This window comes from Vigna unguiculata, chromosome 1 (assembly GCF_004118075.2).
Source record: "Vigna unguiculata cultivar IT97K-499-35 chromosome 1, ASM411807v1, whole genome shotgun sequence".
Lineage (NCBI taxonomy): Eukaryota > Viridiplantae > Streptophyta > Magnoliopsida > Fabales > Fabaceae > Vigna > Vigna unguiculata.
The window spans coordinates 23,691,425-23,706,761 of record NC_040279.1 but is presented as its reverse complement, the minus strand read 5'-3'; the positions used below and the strand labels follow the sequence as shown (position 1 = coordinate 23,706,761).

The following is a 15,337-nucleotide window of genomic DNA, read 5'->3' as shown; positions in this document are numbered from 1 at the left end:
ACTTTAATCCTAAGAGATATTTCAATGTGTCTTTGAATTTGGGCAAATCTCTTGATGATAAATGGTAAAGACATTATCCGCATCTTCAGACTTCATGTGTTCTCAACTTGAAGTCTTAGTTTGTACTTATCGTTTGTTTGATGTCCAATTAACTTATAATTGTAAAAGACAAATAGAATATTATTACTATTATTTATTTTATTATTACTATATTATTATTATTATTATGACAATCTCATAATATTATGATAAAGAGAAATGTTAATGAATACATAATTAATGTACTTCGTAAAATGTGCCTTATATACTACACTTCATGAGCCTTACCGGATTGGACTTTGGTCCAAGTCACTTAGTTACCTAATGATTAGATTAGTGTAATTAACCTTCAGCTTAACTATTTTGAGTGATAGTGATCTCGACTTGGTATAGGGATGTGGGTTGAGAACATGTCGTCATAGAGGACCAACATGTATTAGGTTAGGCTTTGAACTCCGCCAACTCCATAATGATATCCTGACCTTCTACAACATACTAGCCCCTTAGTCTTAACGTGTTATATATTGAATACTTGATAGGGAGGTCAAAGATACTCGAATGTCAACATTTAAAGCTTTTGCAAAGAAAATTTGTATTTCTTTGGCAGTATGGCCCTTTAGGTATCCCTAGCCTCAAGGAGCTTAAGCGATGAAGAGGTTTAATGTGTCTGTGAAGATGAAAGGTCTTGATTAATAGGACAAAAGGAGGTGGTTCACTACAAAAAAAAATTACATTTAACGGGGGTTATTTAGTGAAGGTTAATATAACCTAGCAATGGATTAACTTAACTGAGGTTTTTATAATCTTCGTTAAATTCCAAAGGTTTAGTGTTAAACCTCTATAAAATAGTGTAGGTTTTCAAAACCTCCGTTAAATTACAAAGGTTTAACTTTAAACCTCTACAAAATAGTATAGATTTTAAAACCTCCCTTAAATTACAAAGGTTTAATGTTAAACCTCTAAAAAGTAGTATAAGTTTTTAAAATCTTTGCTAAATTACAAAGATTTAGTTTTAAATCTCTAGAAAATATTCTAGATTTCTTTCAAACTCCCACTAAAAAAAATAAAAGATTATCTATAGATAATTACATACGGATTATAATCCATATATAAATTAAACTTTACATACTGATTTTACATACAGATTTATATACAGATTTATATTTATAAGTAAACTCGCATTACATACGAATCTTTTTCGTATATAATAATAAACTAATAATTATCGACCTTTTTATATGTAAAATCCGTATGTAAACGTATGAAAGATTTTAAAATAAATAAAATATTAAAATATTGAATTTTAATGTTGTGTTATTCTCTATTTGTCTTTTATTTTTATTCCACCTAATTGTTAAAAACATTCCACCTAATTTTTCTTCTCTTAACCTCAACGCGAAATCAAAAATTTCACCCAAATCGCAGCTCACCCTACTCTCTGCACCTCATCACACTTCACGACACAATCGTTAATCACCTAGCAGTCATGGAGACGCCTAGAATGCCAGCGACGAGAATGGCGAGGCTGTGGAGGAAGGAGAGGAATCAGATGGTTTGAGACGCGTCCTGCTCGTCGAGGAATAGATCCTCAAGCACGCAAAAAGCACCGTGGAGGCAATCGACAACGACACGGAGCATGAGAGCAGACACGAGGATGGAGCCGATGTTGGTAAGGAACAAGACAAAGACGATGAGCCTAGAGAGGATAGCTAGGGTTTCAAAATCTAGAGAGGAACAATCTAAAGGTCGTGGCTGCACAGGATCTTGTGGCGATGACGAAGTTGCACCGTATAATCAAGAGCGAGTAGAGGTCGTTGTTTGTCAAGAGTCATCCACGCTTGTATATGACACCGTGAGTGCTTCTCAAAACTCGTAAATGTGTTTGCCTTTTCTGTGAGACCACTACATGGAACTATTTACAAGAGGTGGATTGATTTCTGATTCTAGATTGCATTGGATAGTTTATTTCTTTTGATAGAGCATAGTAGCATTATTTGATCATGTAACAAACCCTGTTTAGCTGCAATAGGTGTAGAATTTATCAAATTGCTCACTTACTCCTTTCACTTTGGTGACATACTCACCAATCTTTAAGTATGATAAACCTGTTAGTGAGGTCCACTGGTTTCATGAATAACACACTGCCAATTGATTCAGTAAAAGAGGCATCATCCATTCAAAATTTAATACAAATGGATAGAGTTCCGACAACAGTACGTCTGAAAATATATTGTCAAATACTTACGTCTATTTCTCTGATATTTTTTTCTCTCCTCTTTTAGGGGAGTGGGTGTTCTCCAATATTATTTATAGAATTTGATACAAGTTGTTGGTTATTGAGTAAACTGGCCCAATACAACACAGAACTCTAGTAGCACTTTTTCTCCTAAACTCTCTATTCAAACTTTATTTTCATCTCTCGTAATTCACACCCATACAATGTGCTCTATATTACACAACTTTTCTCTTTCTTCTTGAACACCTGCATTATCTTATTTATGTGCAAAACTTGCAATTATTCTTCTTTTCAGGTTTGCGTTATTTATTATATGAGCAAAGTTTGCAATTCTCAAATAGTTTAAAAGCTTATAATATTAATTTATTCATAATATTAAGGTACCAGAGATATCTGCAGTACAGTTGAAAACAAATATAGAGACAATGGTGAAGTTCATGTACCTTGTTTCTCTACCACTTTATACATTTGAGCTTAAACTTATGAAACTCATCATAATATATTGAATAGCAATGTTTTCTTCTAGTACTAGGTGTGTGTTGAGCAACTTGACAGTGATTAATGTGTGTGAGAGAGAAGAAAACATAAATTCTTCACTATCTCATAATAAGAGTATAGAGAAACAAGAACCCAGTTGTAGTCACCTTCGGTTAAGAGCAAAGTAAGATGATAAACTTGGAATTCTCTTATCCCTCTAACAAATCCTTAAAATGCTTTAAGAAATCACTCCTATGTAACTTGGTACTGCACGTTTCTTGGCGAATACTCAACAATGATTAGTCATTGTCAAAATTGTAAAAACATTAAAAAATCAAATTTACATTTATCCCTCAAGGAAGGAAGCTAGAGAATACAAATAAGCACATTAAAGGCACACAATTTGGCATTAATCAAGTAGGAAGAGTTACTTAATTAAGAAAATGCAGCAAACATTTAGGGAGAAAAGGGGAAATGATGTCCCAAACCTTGTGAATTGCTCTTGTCTCAAGCCATTGAGCAATGGAGAATAAGATGATGATGACACCAGCCTCCCAAAAATCTTGTAAAGTAGCAGTACTACACACTGCAAGATATAAAAATGAAACATAAGAAACAGGACATGTTTACTAACAAGTGATGTTATTTTCTTCGGAAAGTAAACTACTATAGTAAAGCCTATTTTTGAGTGAGGAATCAATAAATTAGAATTCAAACCAAAGTACCTGCCAATAAAACCAGAATGTTGATATTAAGAGTCAGAGCCTTAATGGATGCAATGGCCCTAAATAGAACCTTAGGGAAGCCAATGACAACAGAAACAACTGCCAACAATTCCAAAGGGTGATATATATATATATATATATATATATATATATATATATATATATATATATATATATATATATATATATTTCAAGAAAGAAAGTGCTAGAAACAACCCACACACCATTGTAGTTAAATCTGGCCATTTCTGTTCATTATCAGTTTCTCCCTACAGTCTCAAACTAGCTTCAAGCCTTGCAGCATTTAGTGCATCAGCTGATGCAATCAAACAACAAAGATAAACGAATTCTCGGGTTTATTACTGGAAAATAAAGTAATGACTTTCTATAAGATTTTTTCCCTCATTTCAGATATTTAGGAACAGAAAATAGACTAAAAGAGGCATCATCCATTCAAAATTTAACACAAATGAAACCAATACTGATATAAGTGGATAGAAGACACAAACTCCCGGTGATCATTCAGACTGCCAATCCTTAGACTTACCTAAAGATGTTAGTGACAGAAAGGATATTGTGCAAGAACGAAAAGATATTTCTTCTTCTCCTAAAACAGAAGCTAGTGAGGTATGTGGTAGGATGGAATATGGTCTCTTGGTACTAAAAGGTAGTCTGAAACTCTGTTGCTGATATCATGCCTAATTTCAATTTTCAGGTGGTTGTTTCAATTCCTTGTGTTCTTGTGACCCCAAAGAGAAAATTAGCTGGTTATTTGGCAGTGATGAAAAATGTTTTACATTTCTCTACTCAATTTTTGGTAGAGGGTACTGATGGGTCATCTATTTTTAAAAACTTATACTAGTTACTCTATTATGGTAATCTAACTAAGCTAAACTAAATTGATAGATGCGTGAGTCTAAATTAAAAAAAAGAAGTGACTAGAGCCACAATATTGACATATTTAGAGACTAATAAGAGAAAAGGCCCTTGTAGTGCTGCTGATTCAAGATTCTCAACATAACTAACAGTTCTTGTTGATTGCTTTTGAATATTTGTGAAGGGAAATATGACCAGTCATCCAATCGACAGCATAGGTTCACAACTCAAATGAAAAATCTTTATGCTACAAACAATGGAACCACATCTGCTTTGGAATCCGATGGTATTCAAACCAAGATGGTATCTAAACACTCGAACTCTCGAGTAAAGGAGAAGGTAACTACATCTTAGATTTTTTTGTTACTCTCAAATCATGAATCTATGTAGATAGATTGATCATTTGGTGGATTGCATTTATAATACTTGTCTATGCATTAAAAAAAATAAAGCATATGAGACAAATACATCTTCCCTTTCACAAGATATATCAATTGAAGATTCACTAGCTCATGTTCTAGGAAGTAAAGAACATTGTGGTCGTGTCCGAGGAATGGGATTGGGACCTTGCCCTTCTCGTGTGTTTGGATATACTAGGAATTTTCATTTTGGGACATCCTCATCGTGTCCTTCTTATTCAGAATTGCAAAATCAGGTTATTGATTTGGATTATCATGTGTAGCAATATGATGTTGTTTGCTTTGGATTGTCATGCCAAGGTTGTAAATTTTGTTGTGTTGAATATTATTGGACACTATTAATGTTGTTGGTGTGTTGCTTTGGATTGTTTTCTATAAGTAGGAGTAAGAAATGTAGTATATTTTTTGTTGATAGATTGAGTGTTTTATAATGTTTATGTGTTTTTTACGATTTTAATAATAGATTGTGTTCTAATATAGGTCACTGCATTAAAGTCACAATTGGATGAACATAATAAACGAAATGAAGAACGTGACAAAAGACTTGATGCAATCATGAACTTCTTTTCTCAAAATTATCAAGGTCAATTGCCTCCTGAGTTGACTATGTTCAATCCTGCACCGGTAATGTTTAAGACTGCATAACTTCTTTTATTTTTCAGAGTTTACATTTGTAATTATGATTCACATTTATATTGTAGGTTTTTGATCAAGGAAGTGTGCCAACTAATACAACAAGTTCTGGACATGAGGAAAATCATATGTGATAGTTGAAGAATATAATATAATGTGGAAGTTAATTGAATCATTTTATGTTTTGAGAACCAATGCAATACTTCATGATAGTTTTTGCTGACTAATATTGTACTTGAATTTGAATTTGAATTCGTATATTTGTTATACTTTGATCTACATTTAGTCATCTATAAATAATTTGTCAATTTGATGAGTTTATATCTATTTATGTATAATTTCATTAAATATAGATTAAAAAAATAGAATAAATGTAAATAATTGTGATTGAAAAAATATATATGAATACATAAATGATAAATGAGAAAAAAAATATAATAATAATAATTTAAAAATCTATGGTACTTTACGGAGGTTTTGAAACCTATAGTATTTTATGGAGGTTTTGAAGCTCAGGGTATTTTAGGGAGTTTTGAAACCCATGGTATTTTATGGGAGTTCTGAAACTTATGTTATTTTATGGAGGTTCTAAAACCCATAGTATTTTATGGAGGTTTCAAAATCTACAATATTTTACGGAGGTTTCAAAATTCATGATAATTAACCGGGGTTTTTAAACCCACAAAACTTAACTGAGGTTTTAAAACCTATGTTAAATACAAGAGGATAAAAAACCTCCGTTATTGATTGGTGCTTCCTATGGTTCGTAAAAACCCTAGCTAACACATTCTCCAGGGATGGTTTAGCGGGTGAAATCGAAACCCCGGGTAAAGAACTTAGTAGAGGTTTTAACCCTGAGTAATGTAAAAATAAACCTCCGTTAAAAATATTTTTTCTTGTAGTGGTTGTCAGGTTTTGCTGGAATCAAGGTAGCTTTTGGGAGTGGATGATTTATAATGATCGGGCTTCTTGTCAGTGATAGCTTTCTAGGCTATATGGCCCAAAATGCTTCCAAAATGGGTGTTGAGGAGGACATCTTCGTCAGACTGAGGAAACAGATGGTTGATGCCACTCAAAAGAGGGGCAGACTAGTGTACCAAATCTGACTCATCTCGTTGTGGATACCCATTGTCTTAAAAGTGTCGCGAAGAGAATTTCCCCATCTAAGTAGAAGGCGAAGGGCAAAGACAAGAAGACTCGAGTTTCTTGCTAAGGGTGGCACGTCATACTCTTGCTTTGTTGCCTCAGAGATCGAGAATCTTGAGGCCTAGATGTCTGCATGAGGAAAGGTGTAGACATTAATCTGAGTGAGCATGAGTTGGAGCTTGTGGAGGCGACAAAGTTGGGTACTTCTATAAAGGCTTTGTTGGAGTTTCAAGCACAATCAATGGTTATGGGTTGGAGGGTAGCTAATTTGTTACAGAGAGAGTTGACTGATGAGGCTAAGAAGAAGGTTGCAAAAGAGTTTGTTGTCTTCAAGAAAAATGTGGATGACGACTAAGCTGCGTGGACTATTATTTTTAATTAAATGTATAAATTTAATATTAACTCTTTTATATTTAATTTTTTTTCCTAAAACTAAATAAAAATATATAAAATATTAAATTATTTTTAACTAATTAGTTTTTCTAAAAATATTGTGAAAACATTTTATTTGATCTTGTAAGAATTGATCTTATTGTTACATATTTTTATTAATGAAAAACCAGAGTTACGTAATTATATGTAAAACTATTTGTAAGAATTGATATTTTTAATTTTTTTATATTTTTTGGTATATTAATGAAGTTTTATATTTTATATAATTCATGTTAATATATCTACAATATAAGATAAGATAGTAGGAGAGACTTGTAACTCAAACCACTATTGTGTGTAAACTATAATATTGTAGAAAAGTAAATATTTAATTTAAATTTTAGATACATGAATTACTTTTAAATTATTAAGTATTGTATATAAGATGAATATGTAGTCATACATATATTTTAAATAATTTATTTTCTAAGTTTGTTATATTTATATGGTTTCTAGATACTAAGCAATATATTTAGATAAAATATTTTAAAATTTATTTATTAAAATAACAATATACGAGGTTTTAAATTTCATTTATTAGAATTATTCTTAAATAATAAGATACAAAATATAAGATGAAACGTCCAATCACATATTTTTATAATTATTTTTAAGATCATTGTATTTAAATAATTTTAAAAATATTAAATAATAAATATATAATGATGTGTGTAATCATACTATATTTAAACAACTTATTAATATATAAAGGTAGTGTAAATCACATAAATTATAATTACACTTAAAGTGTCGGTCAAAAAACTATTTAGAAGGTATTATTAGAGCATATGATTAAATATATTAATCGATTGACATATATGATTTCAACTTGTTAAAATACTAGAACCTTCATTAGAAAATGTTTTCACATTTTGTTTACCTATTGAAACGTGAATGGATAGATTGAAATCACTAAAAGAGCTATTTCAAATGATTTCAAACGATTAAAATGCAACTAATAATTAACTAGTAAAAATGACTGTATGAGACAAATCACATTTTGATTAATTAGTAAAAACCTTTTTCAACTGCTTGATTATACTATAATTTTTTTATTCTCAGATATTTTGATTTAAATATATATAAACTCCTGAGACAGATAGTTTTTTCAATTAATAATATTTGATACTCTAAAATGTTCTATAAGAATATTTTAATTGATTGATTCTATACTTTCACTTTGTTTAATTTAAGGATTGATTTATGGTCAATATTTTAGTCTTTTAAAATTAGTTTTTAATAAATTGAAAAGTTTTTAGCTTCTAGGATATATACTATGAACATTTTAATAAATTAAAATAATTATCAATCAATTGATTTCACTAAATAAGTAAAATTAACTTATTGGTTGTTACTTTAATTCAGTTGAATGTATTAGAGAATATATTTATATAATATTCTTTCAGCTCACATGGAAAGATAACTTTTCAAAAATTCATTTTAAAAACATATGCGAGCTGAAATGAGAGTTGTATTACGTAAATAAAAAAGAATCAAACAGTTCTTGAGAAGATTTTGGACAAATTAACGTAGATTTGCTTTTGGCAAAGGATTTGTATTGGTCTAGGGAATCAATTTTCAAGTTGTGTTGTAATACCCCAAGTGAATATTACTAGATAAAGTAACTATCATATAATTTTCTAAGAATTAAAATAATATATAAAGTTCCAAAGCACGCAAAATTTAAAACTTATATCGATAAAGTTCAAATATACTAAATCCTCCTTGTTACAAATCCATAATAAAGAAAAACATCATAAGACTTATTACAAAATGTTTGGAAATAAAACATAAAGTAATCTTCCACAATCTACCCCCACTCTGTCTCTAGGCATCAATGTCCTCACCTGGATTCACATCTACTCTTGCATGACAAGTCACACGATCATCGTCAAATACAAACAAAAAGAGTGAGTTGAGAAAGGAAAATAACACAATAAATAAATAATAAGAATTAACCCTCACCCAATCTATCTTAGCCAATTTTAGTTCATCGACTCCTTTATAACGTTTCACCCCAATCTCATAACCTATATGAGAAAGATCCATTCACAACCTTAGTCCTTAGGAATTATCATGCTTCCACAAACCTACCCGCTCGTGGTCCAACTCTACGGACCTCCTCGCCCGTAGTCCAACTCTACGAATCTGCCCACTCGTAGTCCAACATGTGTGAACACCTACTATGAACCTTCCCGCTCATAATAGCCTCAAGTGTGAGTACGGAACATACGAACCTCCTTCGCCAAGCGCCCCACTAGTAAATCAGTTTTCTATTGGTTTAGGCACAACAACATGTTTCCTAGCACACCCAAGCATATCAATCATACAACCAGAATACCAAAATCATATTATTACAATTCACATGCCACATAATCCATCGTCACAATTCCTTATGACCAATGAAACATAAGCACTCAAGCATTCCAACTTAAAAATAATGAATCACTTGAAAATAGTTAAGCATATATAGAAATAAGTGATCTTAAGTCCAACAGTACCATCAGGCTTACAATCTCACCATCACAAAATCAATACTACTCTTGCATCCATATACATCATACCTCATTTCACAATTCATAAAACCCTATAACAACCAACACATACATAAATATCTTAACAATTATTTTATTTATTTAGTACCTCATATATATAAGTGAAATGCCTTCAATTTGTCACTTCTAGACTATTAAGACATAAAATCAGTTTATTAGTATCAACAATGCTCATTCTACTCTTTTCCAACCTATGACTCAAACAAATACAAGTTCCATATTAAATATATAACTTTAACTCATGCATCAATACCACTAATTGAATGCCTATACATCATACAACCAGGTAAATACTCGAATCAGAACCATATTCAATAACCCCTAATTTCATTTTCCCACTAAGCCAACCTAAATTAGAGTGTTGGCCACCCTTCATCGCCTGACGGCTCATAGCCACCACTAGGCGGTGCATCAAGATTCTGGAATTTCTAGTTTCCCTGCACCTGCTGAATATTGTAATATGCCCAACCCTTAATTAAGGTTCCGGTTTCAATTCAATCACAAAAATCACACATCTAGCATGCATTCAAATTTCCATCCATTCAACCCAATCTTACAACAATCAATTTCCAACTTCTGCACATTATAATTCACAATCAAACCCAAACCTATATTGATCCCTTATTTGCACACAAACCCCAATTCATCAATTTACCATCAAAAGCATATATTATCATCTGATTATACCAAGAAACATATTATCAAGTTCACATAAGTGCAAAACACCCAACACATCACGAAAACACCAAAAACATATAAAACTATGTTATTTAATGCATATCGCCTAGTGGTTCTTCACTGCCACCAGACGGATCATCATAGAACCCAGAAAACCATGAAGTAATGGTTGTGTCACTTGTCGGGCTTTCTTAGCTACCAGGCGGTTTTTGGGTAGAAAAACCTATATTTTACGAAAAATAGTGTCAATTGAATGGGAATCAAACACTTAGACCATGAAAATCATGCAAAACAGTTCGATCAACATTAAAACAAGTACGGATAGCTCCCCTTACTTGGTTTCCTTGCTCCAACGCAATTCCTAATGGATTCTTCCTTGTTCCCAAAGGCTCCACGCCTTGCCTCCACTCCAACTCCCTCTCAACACTCAACTTTTCTCTCTGGATCACGGTTTTTCTTAGTTCTCCCTTACTCTCCTTGTTGCCACACTTAAGGACTCTCTATTTTCTCACCCCCTCTCATAATTTCCAGCCCAAAAATAAATAAAAAGTTAATAAAACGAAATTAATTAAAATTATTGGTTAGTGGCCATTACTGTGTAGTTACTGCACATCAGCTGCTTCCAAGCTACCCTTCTAGTTTCTCAAGGGATCTCTAGAGTTTCTAGGTTTTGCCCCCCAGTTTTTAGGTTTTGCCTCCCTTTAGCAAAAATGTTAGAACATGAAAAAGAATAACTAAGGTTTGAACTCACATCCTTCCACCCACCAAGCATATGCATAACCATCAAGCTACCATGTAATTCATGGTAATTTACGCATACATACCATGTTAAGTCATACTTCCGCATTCACAATATATTTGTAAAATAAAACATAATTAAAATATCAAACTAAGGCACACACAAGATTCAAACCCAAATCCTCTCAACATGACCAAGTACTCCTAACCTCTTGAGCTAGTATTATTCATTGTCTAGGATTTGTCAAGAAATTCTCTTAGGATATTCCTAACCCACCATTACTTGTACTTTATTAATTATTCTTTATATAAATTTTTTGGGTCTTAAATTGTTGTTCTTTAGCTTTATCTTATTAAGTTCTTAGTTTTTTACGATAAAATTCCATAGGTATGCAATAGGGTTTTGCATGTTCTTATAAAGTTGAAAAAGTGTTGTGAAATTGTGTCGTGTATATATTGTAACTTTGTACTATCTTGATGTTTAGTGGAACAGTTTTCTCAGGTTGTAAAGTAGACCAGATGTAGCTCTTAAAGGGTGAACCAGTATAAATCTTGCTTGTGTTCTTGCCTGTCTTTCTTTAATTTTTATTCTATTTTGAAGCTTTTAGAACTTATCATAATTGATCTTAGCTTTTACATCAAAAGACTTTCTATGTGACTAAAATTGTATGTAACTTTTAACAATTTAACCAAATAATGATCTATTCGTAAGATTGTTCATTAAGATTGTTATTTTGTCATATTATCAATAAACTAAAATCAAATTTCAACTAACTAAATAAAGTGATATGTTTGCACTTTATATCATTTGCTTGGTCAAAATGGAAACTGTGAAGATTAATTTTGAAAAATCATTTTGTGAAAATAAAATTTGGCAGTGATTTCAATTTACCCCATCCCCCTATCCCTCCCCCATCTTTTGAAGTCAGTCAAACATTTTCTACATAAAGTTGCTAAGATTATATAAAAAGTTAAATACTATAGATGAAGGACCATTATCGCCACTGGTTGTCAACGTTTCCATAATCAAATTAGATAGTGTATGTTTAATGCACGAATAGATAGTCCAATTAAGGAGTAAATGTCTAATGCAGGAGTAGGTCATCCAATGTGAAGTCCAAAAACATATATTATGTAAGATGTCATTAAAAATTAAGTATAATTAGGGTTAGTCAACCCAAATTCATTTCCCAATGAATTCAATCGTAATCTTAGTAAAGTAGATCTTAAGGGGCATATGAAAAATCTAGAAATCAGAATGAACAGTAAAGTAAAAGGAAAATTTTTGTTCTTATAGACATGCTAAAAGAAAATTCATGATTTTGGCATCATAAGGCTACATATATTAATATGAATCATTTAGGCAAACTTATCTCTAACGAATTAGTATTTGGTCTACCAAAATTCAAATTTGTCAAGAATGTCAAAGAGGAAAACAAACCAAGGTCTCTTTTAGTTAGAAAAATGTTGTTTTAGCCTCTAAACCATTGGAACTTTTGCACATGGATATTTTTTCCTTCAAGGACTATAAGTCTAGGTGGAAACTATTATGCTTTAGTGATAGTATTTGATTTTTATTGATATACCTAGGCATTGCTCATTGTGTCTAAAAGATATGCATTCAAAGCTTTTAAGAGAGTTGTCAAGCTTTTACAAAAATGAAAATGGTTGCAACATGTTAAAGTAAATTCCAACAACCTTGGTTTTTTTAAATGATTTTCATAACAAAGTATAAAGCATGAATATGCTTTATCTGCAAGACAAGTGTTTTATGTCCAAAGAAGATCATGCAAGATGTTAGTGCTTCGTTTGACAAATGATAACATCTTATAATTTTGCCTTGCCTAATCAAGATTTTGCTTATCAAAAAATAAACATGCAGACTATGAAAACATGTAAAACTCAAGAAGAGATGGTTGAATTGTGTTTTAAAAACTTTTTGCAGTTTTTTGCAAGTATCATTTGAATAATTAGACGATGAGTTTATACTTGTAAGACAAAATGACAAATATTTTCAAAATTGAAGTTTGAAAGTTCACCTTCTTAAGTTAGACCAATAGCTATAACATATAATATACCAAGGTTAGAAAAGGAAGAAATTACTCAAGATATGTTTATACCAGTTCATCTTATAGCACAAGTTACATTCAATTCTTAATCAATTGATTAAGTTCCTCTATGCAACTATTGTTACAAGATATAAACAAGTACTCTTTTGGCTCATAACACTCCTGGATAACCCATATAAGTCTTGTTTAATAACAAGTTGCAAACACAAGTACTCTTTAACAACAAGCTCTTGGCTAAGATAAAGAAATTGTTTGGGTTGTATTTTGATGTGAATTGCATCATGGCCCAAATGGAGGACGAATAACGTGTCACTTTGTTGTAGTTTGTAAGTAATTAGCTTGTTTAAATGAATGACCCAATCCTTTTTTGTAAAATTGATTTACCAAATTATGTTTTGGGTTAATCAATTAATGAGCTTTAGTTTGGTTTTATTTCAAGTTGTAATAAAGGCTTAATTGACAACTTAGTCTTCAACCTTTGGTAAACCAAGAGGATGCAAAACTGAATGCTTTTGGGTGACTTTTGGGTTACCACAATTTCAGTTATAATCAATCATTAAGTAGTAAGATCAATATTAGCTTAAGTGGGAAGTAATTGTAATTAATGGGTGTTTTGTAATTGATGGCTTAAGCTTCTATATAAGTTGAATCATTTTTTATCAATGAAGACAAGTTGGGTTTTATTTAGAAATATTAGAGTTTATCTTTTTTATCTTAGTGAGAGTGATTCTCCTACGTTCTTGAGTGATTTAAGAACCCCTGAGTTTTATCAAAAGTCATCCATCCCTTTGTGTGTTTAAACTCTTAGGCTTATCTTCCATCCTTGGAAATGTGACATCTCTCAATTTCCACATCATCTTCTTATTTATTTCCATTTCTCGTTTTACAAAATTTTCCAAATTTCTTGCTTATTGGCATTCCAACCTAGATAGTTCCGTAAAATGAATCCACCTTTATGGATTCACATCATATTCAAAAGATCACAAGGTTTGTTCAGTATAAAAGGGTTGTGTCTTGCGAAGTTTACAAGGTTAAGCACTATCTTAGTTCGCTAATGAACACAACAATATTCTTTCTCACAACTACAAGGCTTGTAAAGTTAACATCTTATGCATGTTCTAGTTTGAAGACTTTCATTGTTGTTCATTAGTCCAACCTTCCTTATTAATATACTAGGAGTGGCTTGTCCCATTGAAGCATTCTTTTCCCAAGCCCTTTTTGGCTCAACTAATTATTCTTTTGACAAGCCACTCTTGGCTTATACAAATGTAGAGGTTTGAGTGATCAATAAGTCACAATTTAGAGAGGCATTTAATATGCTCCATGTAGCATTAATTTTTCATTTCTTCTTCATGCAACTTCTTTTATAGGTGACAATACTTATCTCCCGGGCTACATGGCCTTATACTTCTTTGAGTGATAAAAGGACATATCGTACTGGGCAGATAACTTGGCCAGGGTTTACATGCTTTTGTCAGATAAAGTTGATGAACATTTCAACTTTAGCTTAAATCCTAAGAGATATTTGAATGTGTGTTTGAATTTGGGCAAATCTGATAATGTAGTTTTTTACCATTATCTTGGCTATCTTTTGCTAACAAAATCAACTCCTCTTGAGCTTTTTACCCACTTAATCCTCACTTTTACTTTCTGTTTGTGAATAAATACAATATGGGTTACATAGATCTAATTATACTACTAATCCCCATTTTTGTGACCAATTTAATGATAGAAAACTTTTGTCTCAAGCCAAAGAAGTTGTCAACCAGAGAAGAAAGAAAAAAAAAAGCCAAAATTGAAGATATGAACATAGTAGTTCAAGGTTGAGCGGCAGAATTCAAGGTTAAGCCACATTCCTCTCGCATTTTCCAGAGTTGAACGCCATAATTCAAGGCTGAGCGCTATTCTTCTCGCATTTTTGGGCGTTGAGCACCAGAAGCCAATGCTGAGCGTTGATTGGCACACATTTTTTGGACACTGAGCGGTGCAGGGATGACGCTAAGCGGCACATGTGTTGATGTGGCAAAAATTAAACCTATTTCTTCTAGATTCTCGAGGGGCAATCGTCTTTGGCAGTTTGGGATGCGATTTTTCACTCTTTGAGAGCTTGGAGGTGTGCTAGAGCTTGTGGGAATGATCCCTTCCTCCTCCTTCTATCTTTGTCGCAACCGAAATCGCTACGGGACGACGAAGCAAAAAAAAAATTGTAAAAACAGAGTTTGGAGTCGCCACCATAGTTATTATAGGAAACTATGGAAAACCATAAAAAAAAACAAGCTCTGCGAAAAACCAAATTTTGGGTTCGGGAGTCGGT

At 32.1% G+C, this 15,337-nt stretch overlaps 1 protein-coding gene across 1 annotated transcript; it reads left to right on the top strand.

Annotated features, from left to right (window-relative positions):
* Window positions 1–1,414: 1,414 nt before the first annotated feature.
* LOC114180524 lies at window positions 1,415–5,654 on the top strand. Its single transcript, XM_028066839.1, has 4 exons — window positions 1,415–1,891; window positions 4,567–4,692; window positions 5,253–5,396; window positions 5,474–5,654. Exons 1-4 carry the CDS (start codon window positions 1,676–1,678, stop codon window positions 5,537–5,539), a joined length of 552 nt encoding a protein of 183 aa, XP_027922640.1. The 5' UTR covers window positions 1,415–1,675; the 3' UTR covers window positions 5,540–5,654.
* Window positions 5,655–15,337: the final 9,683 nt, after the last annotated feature.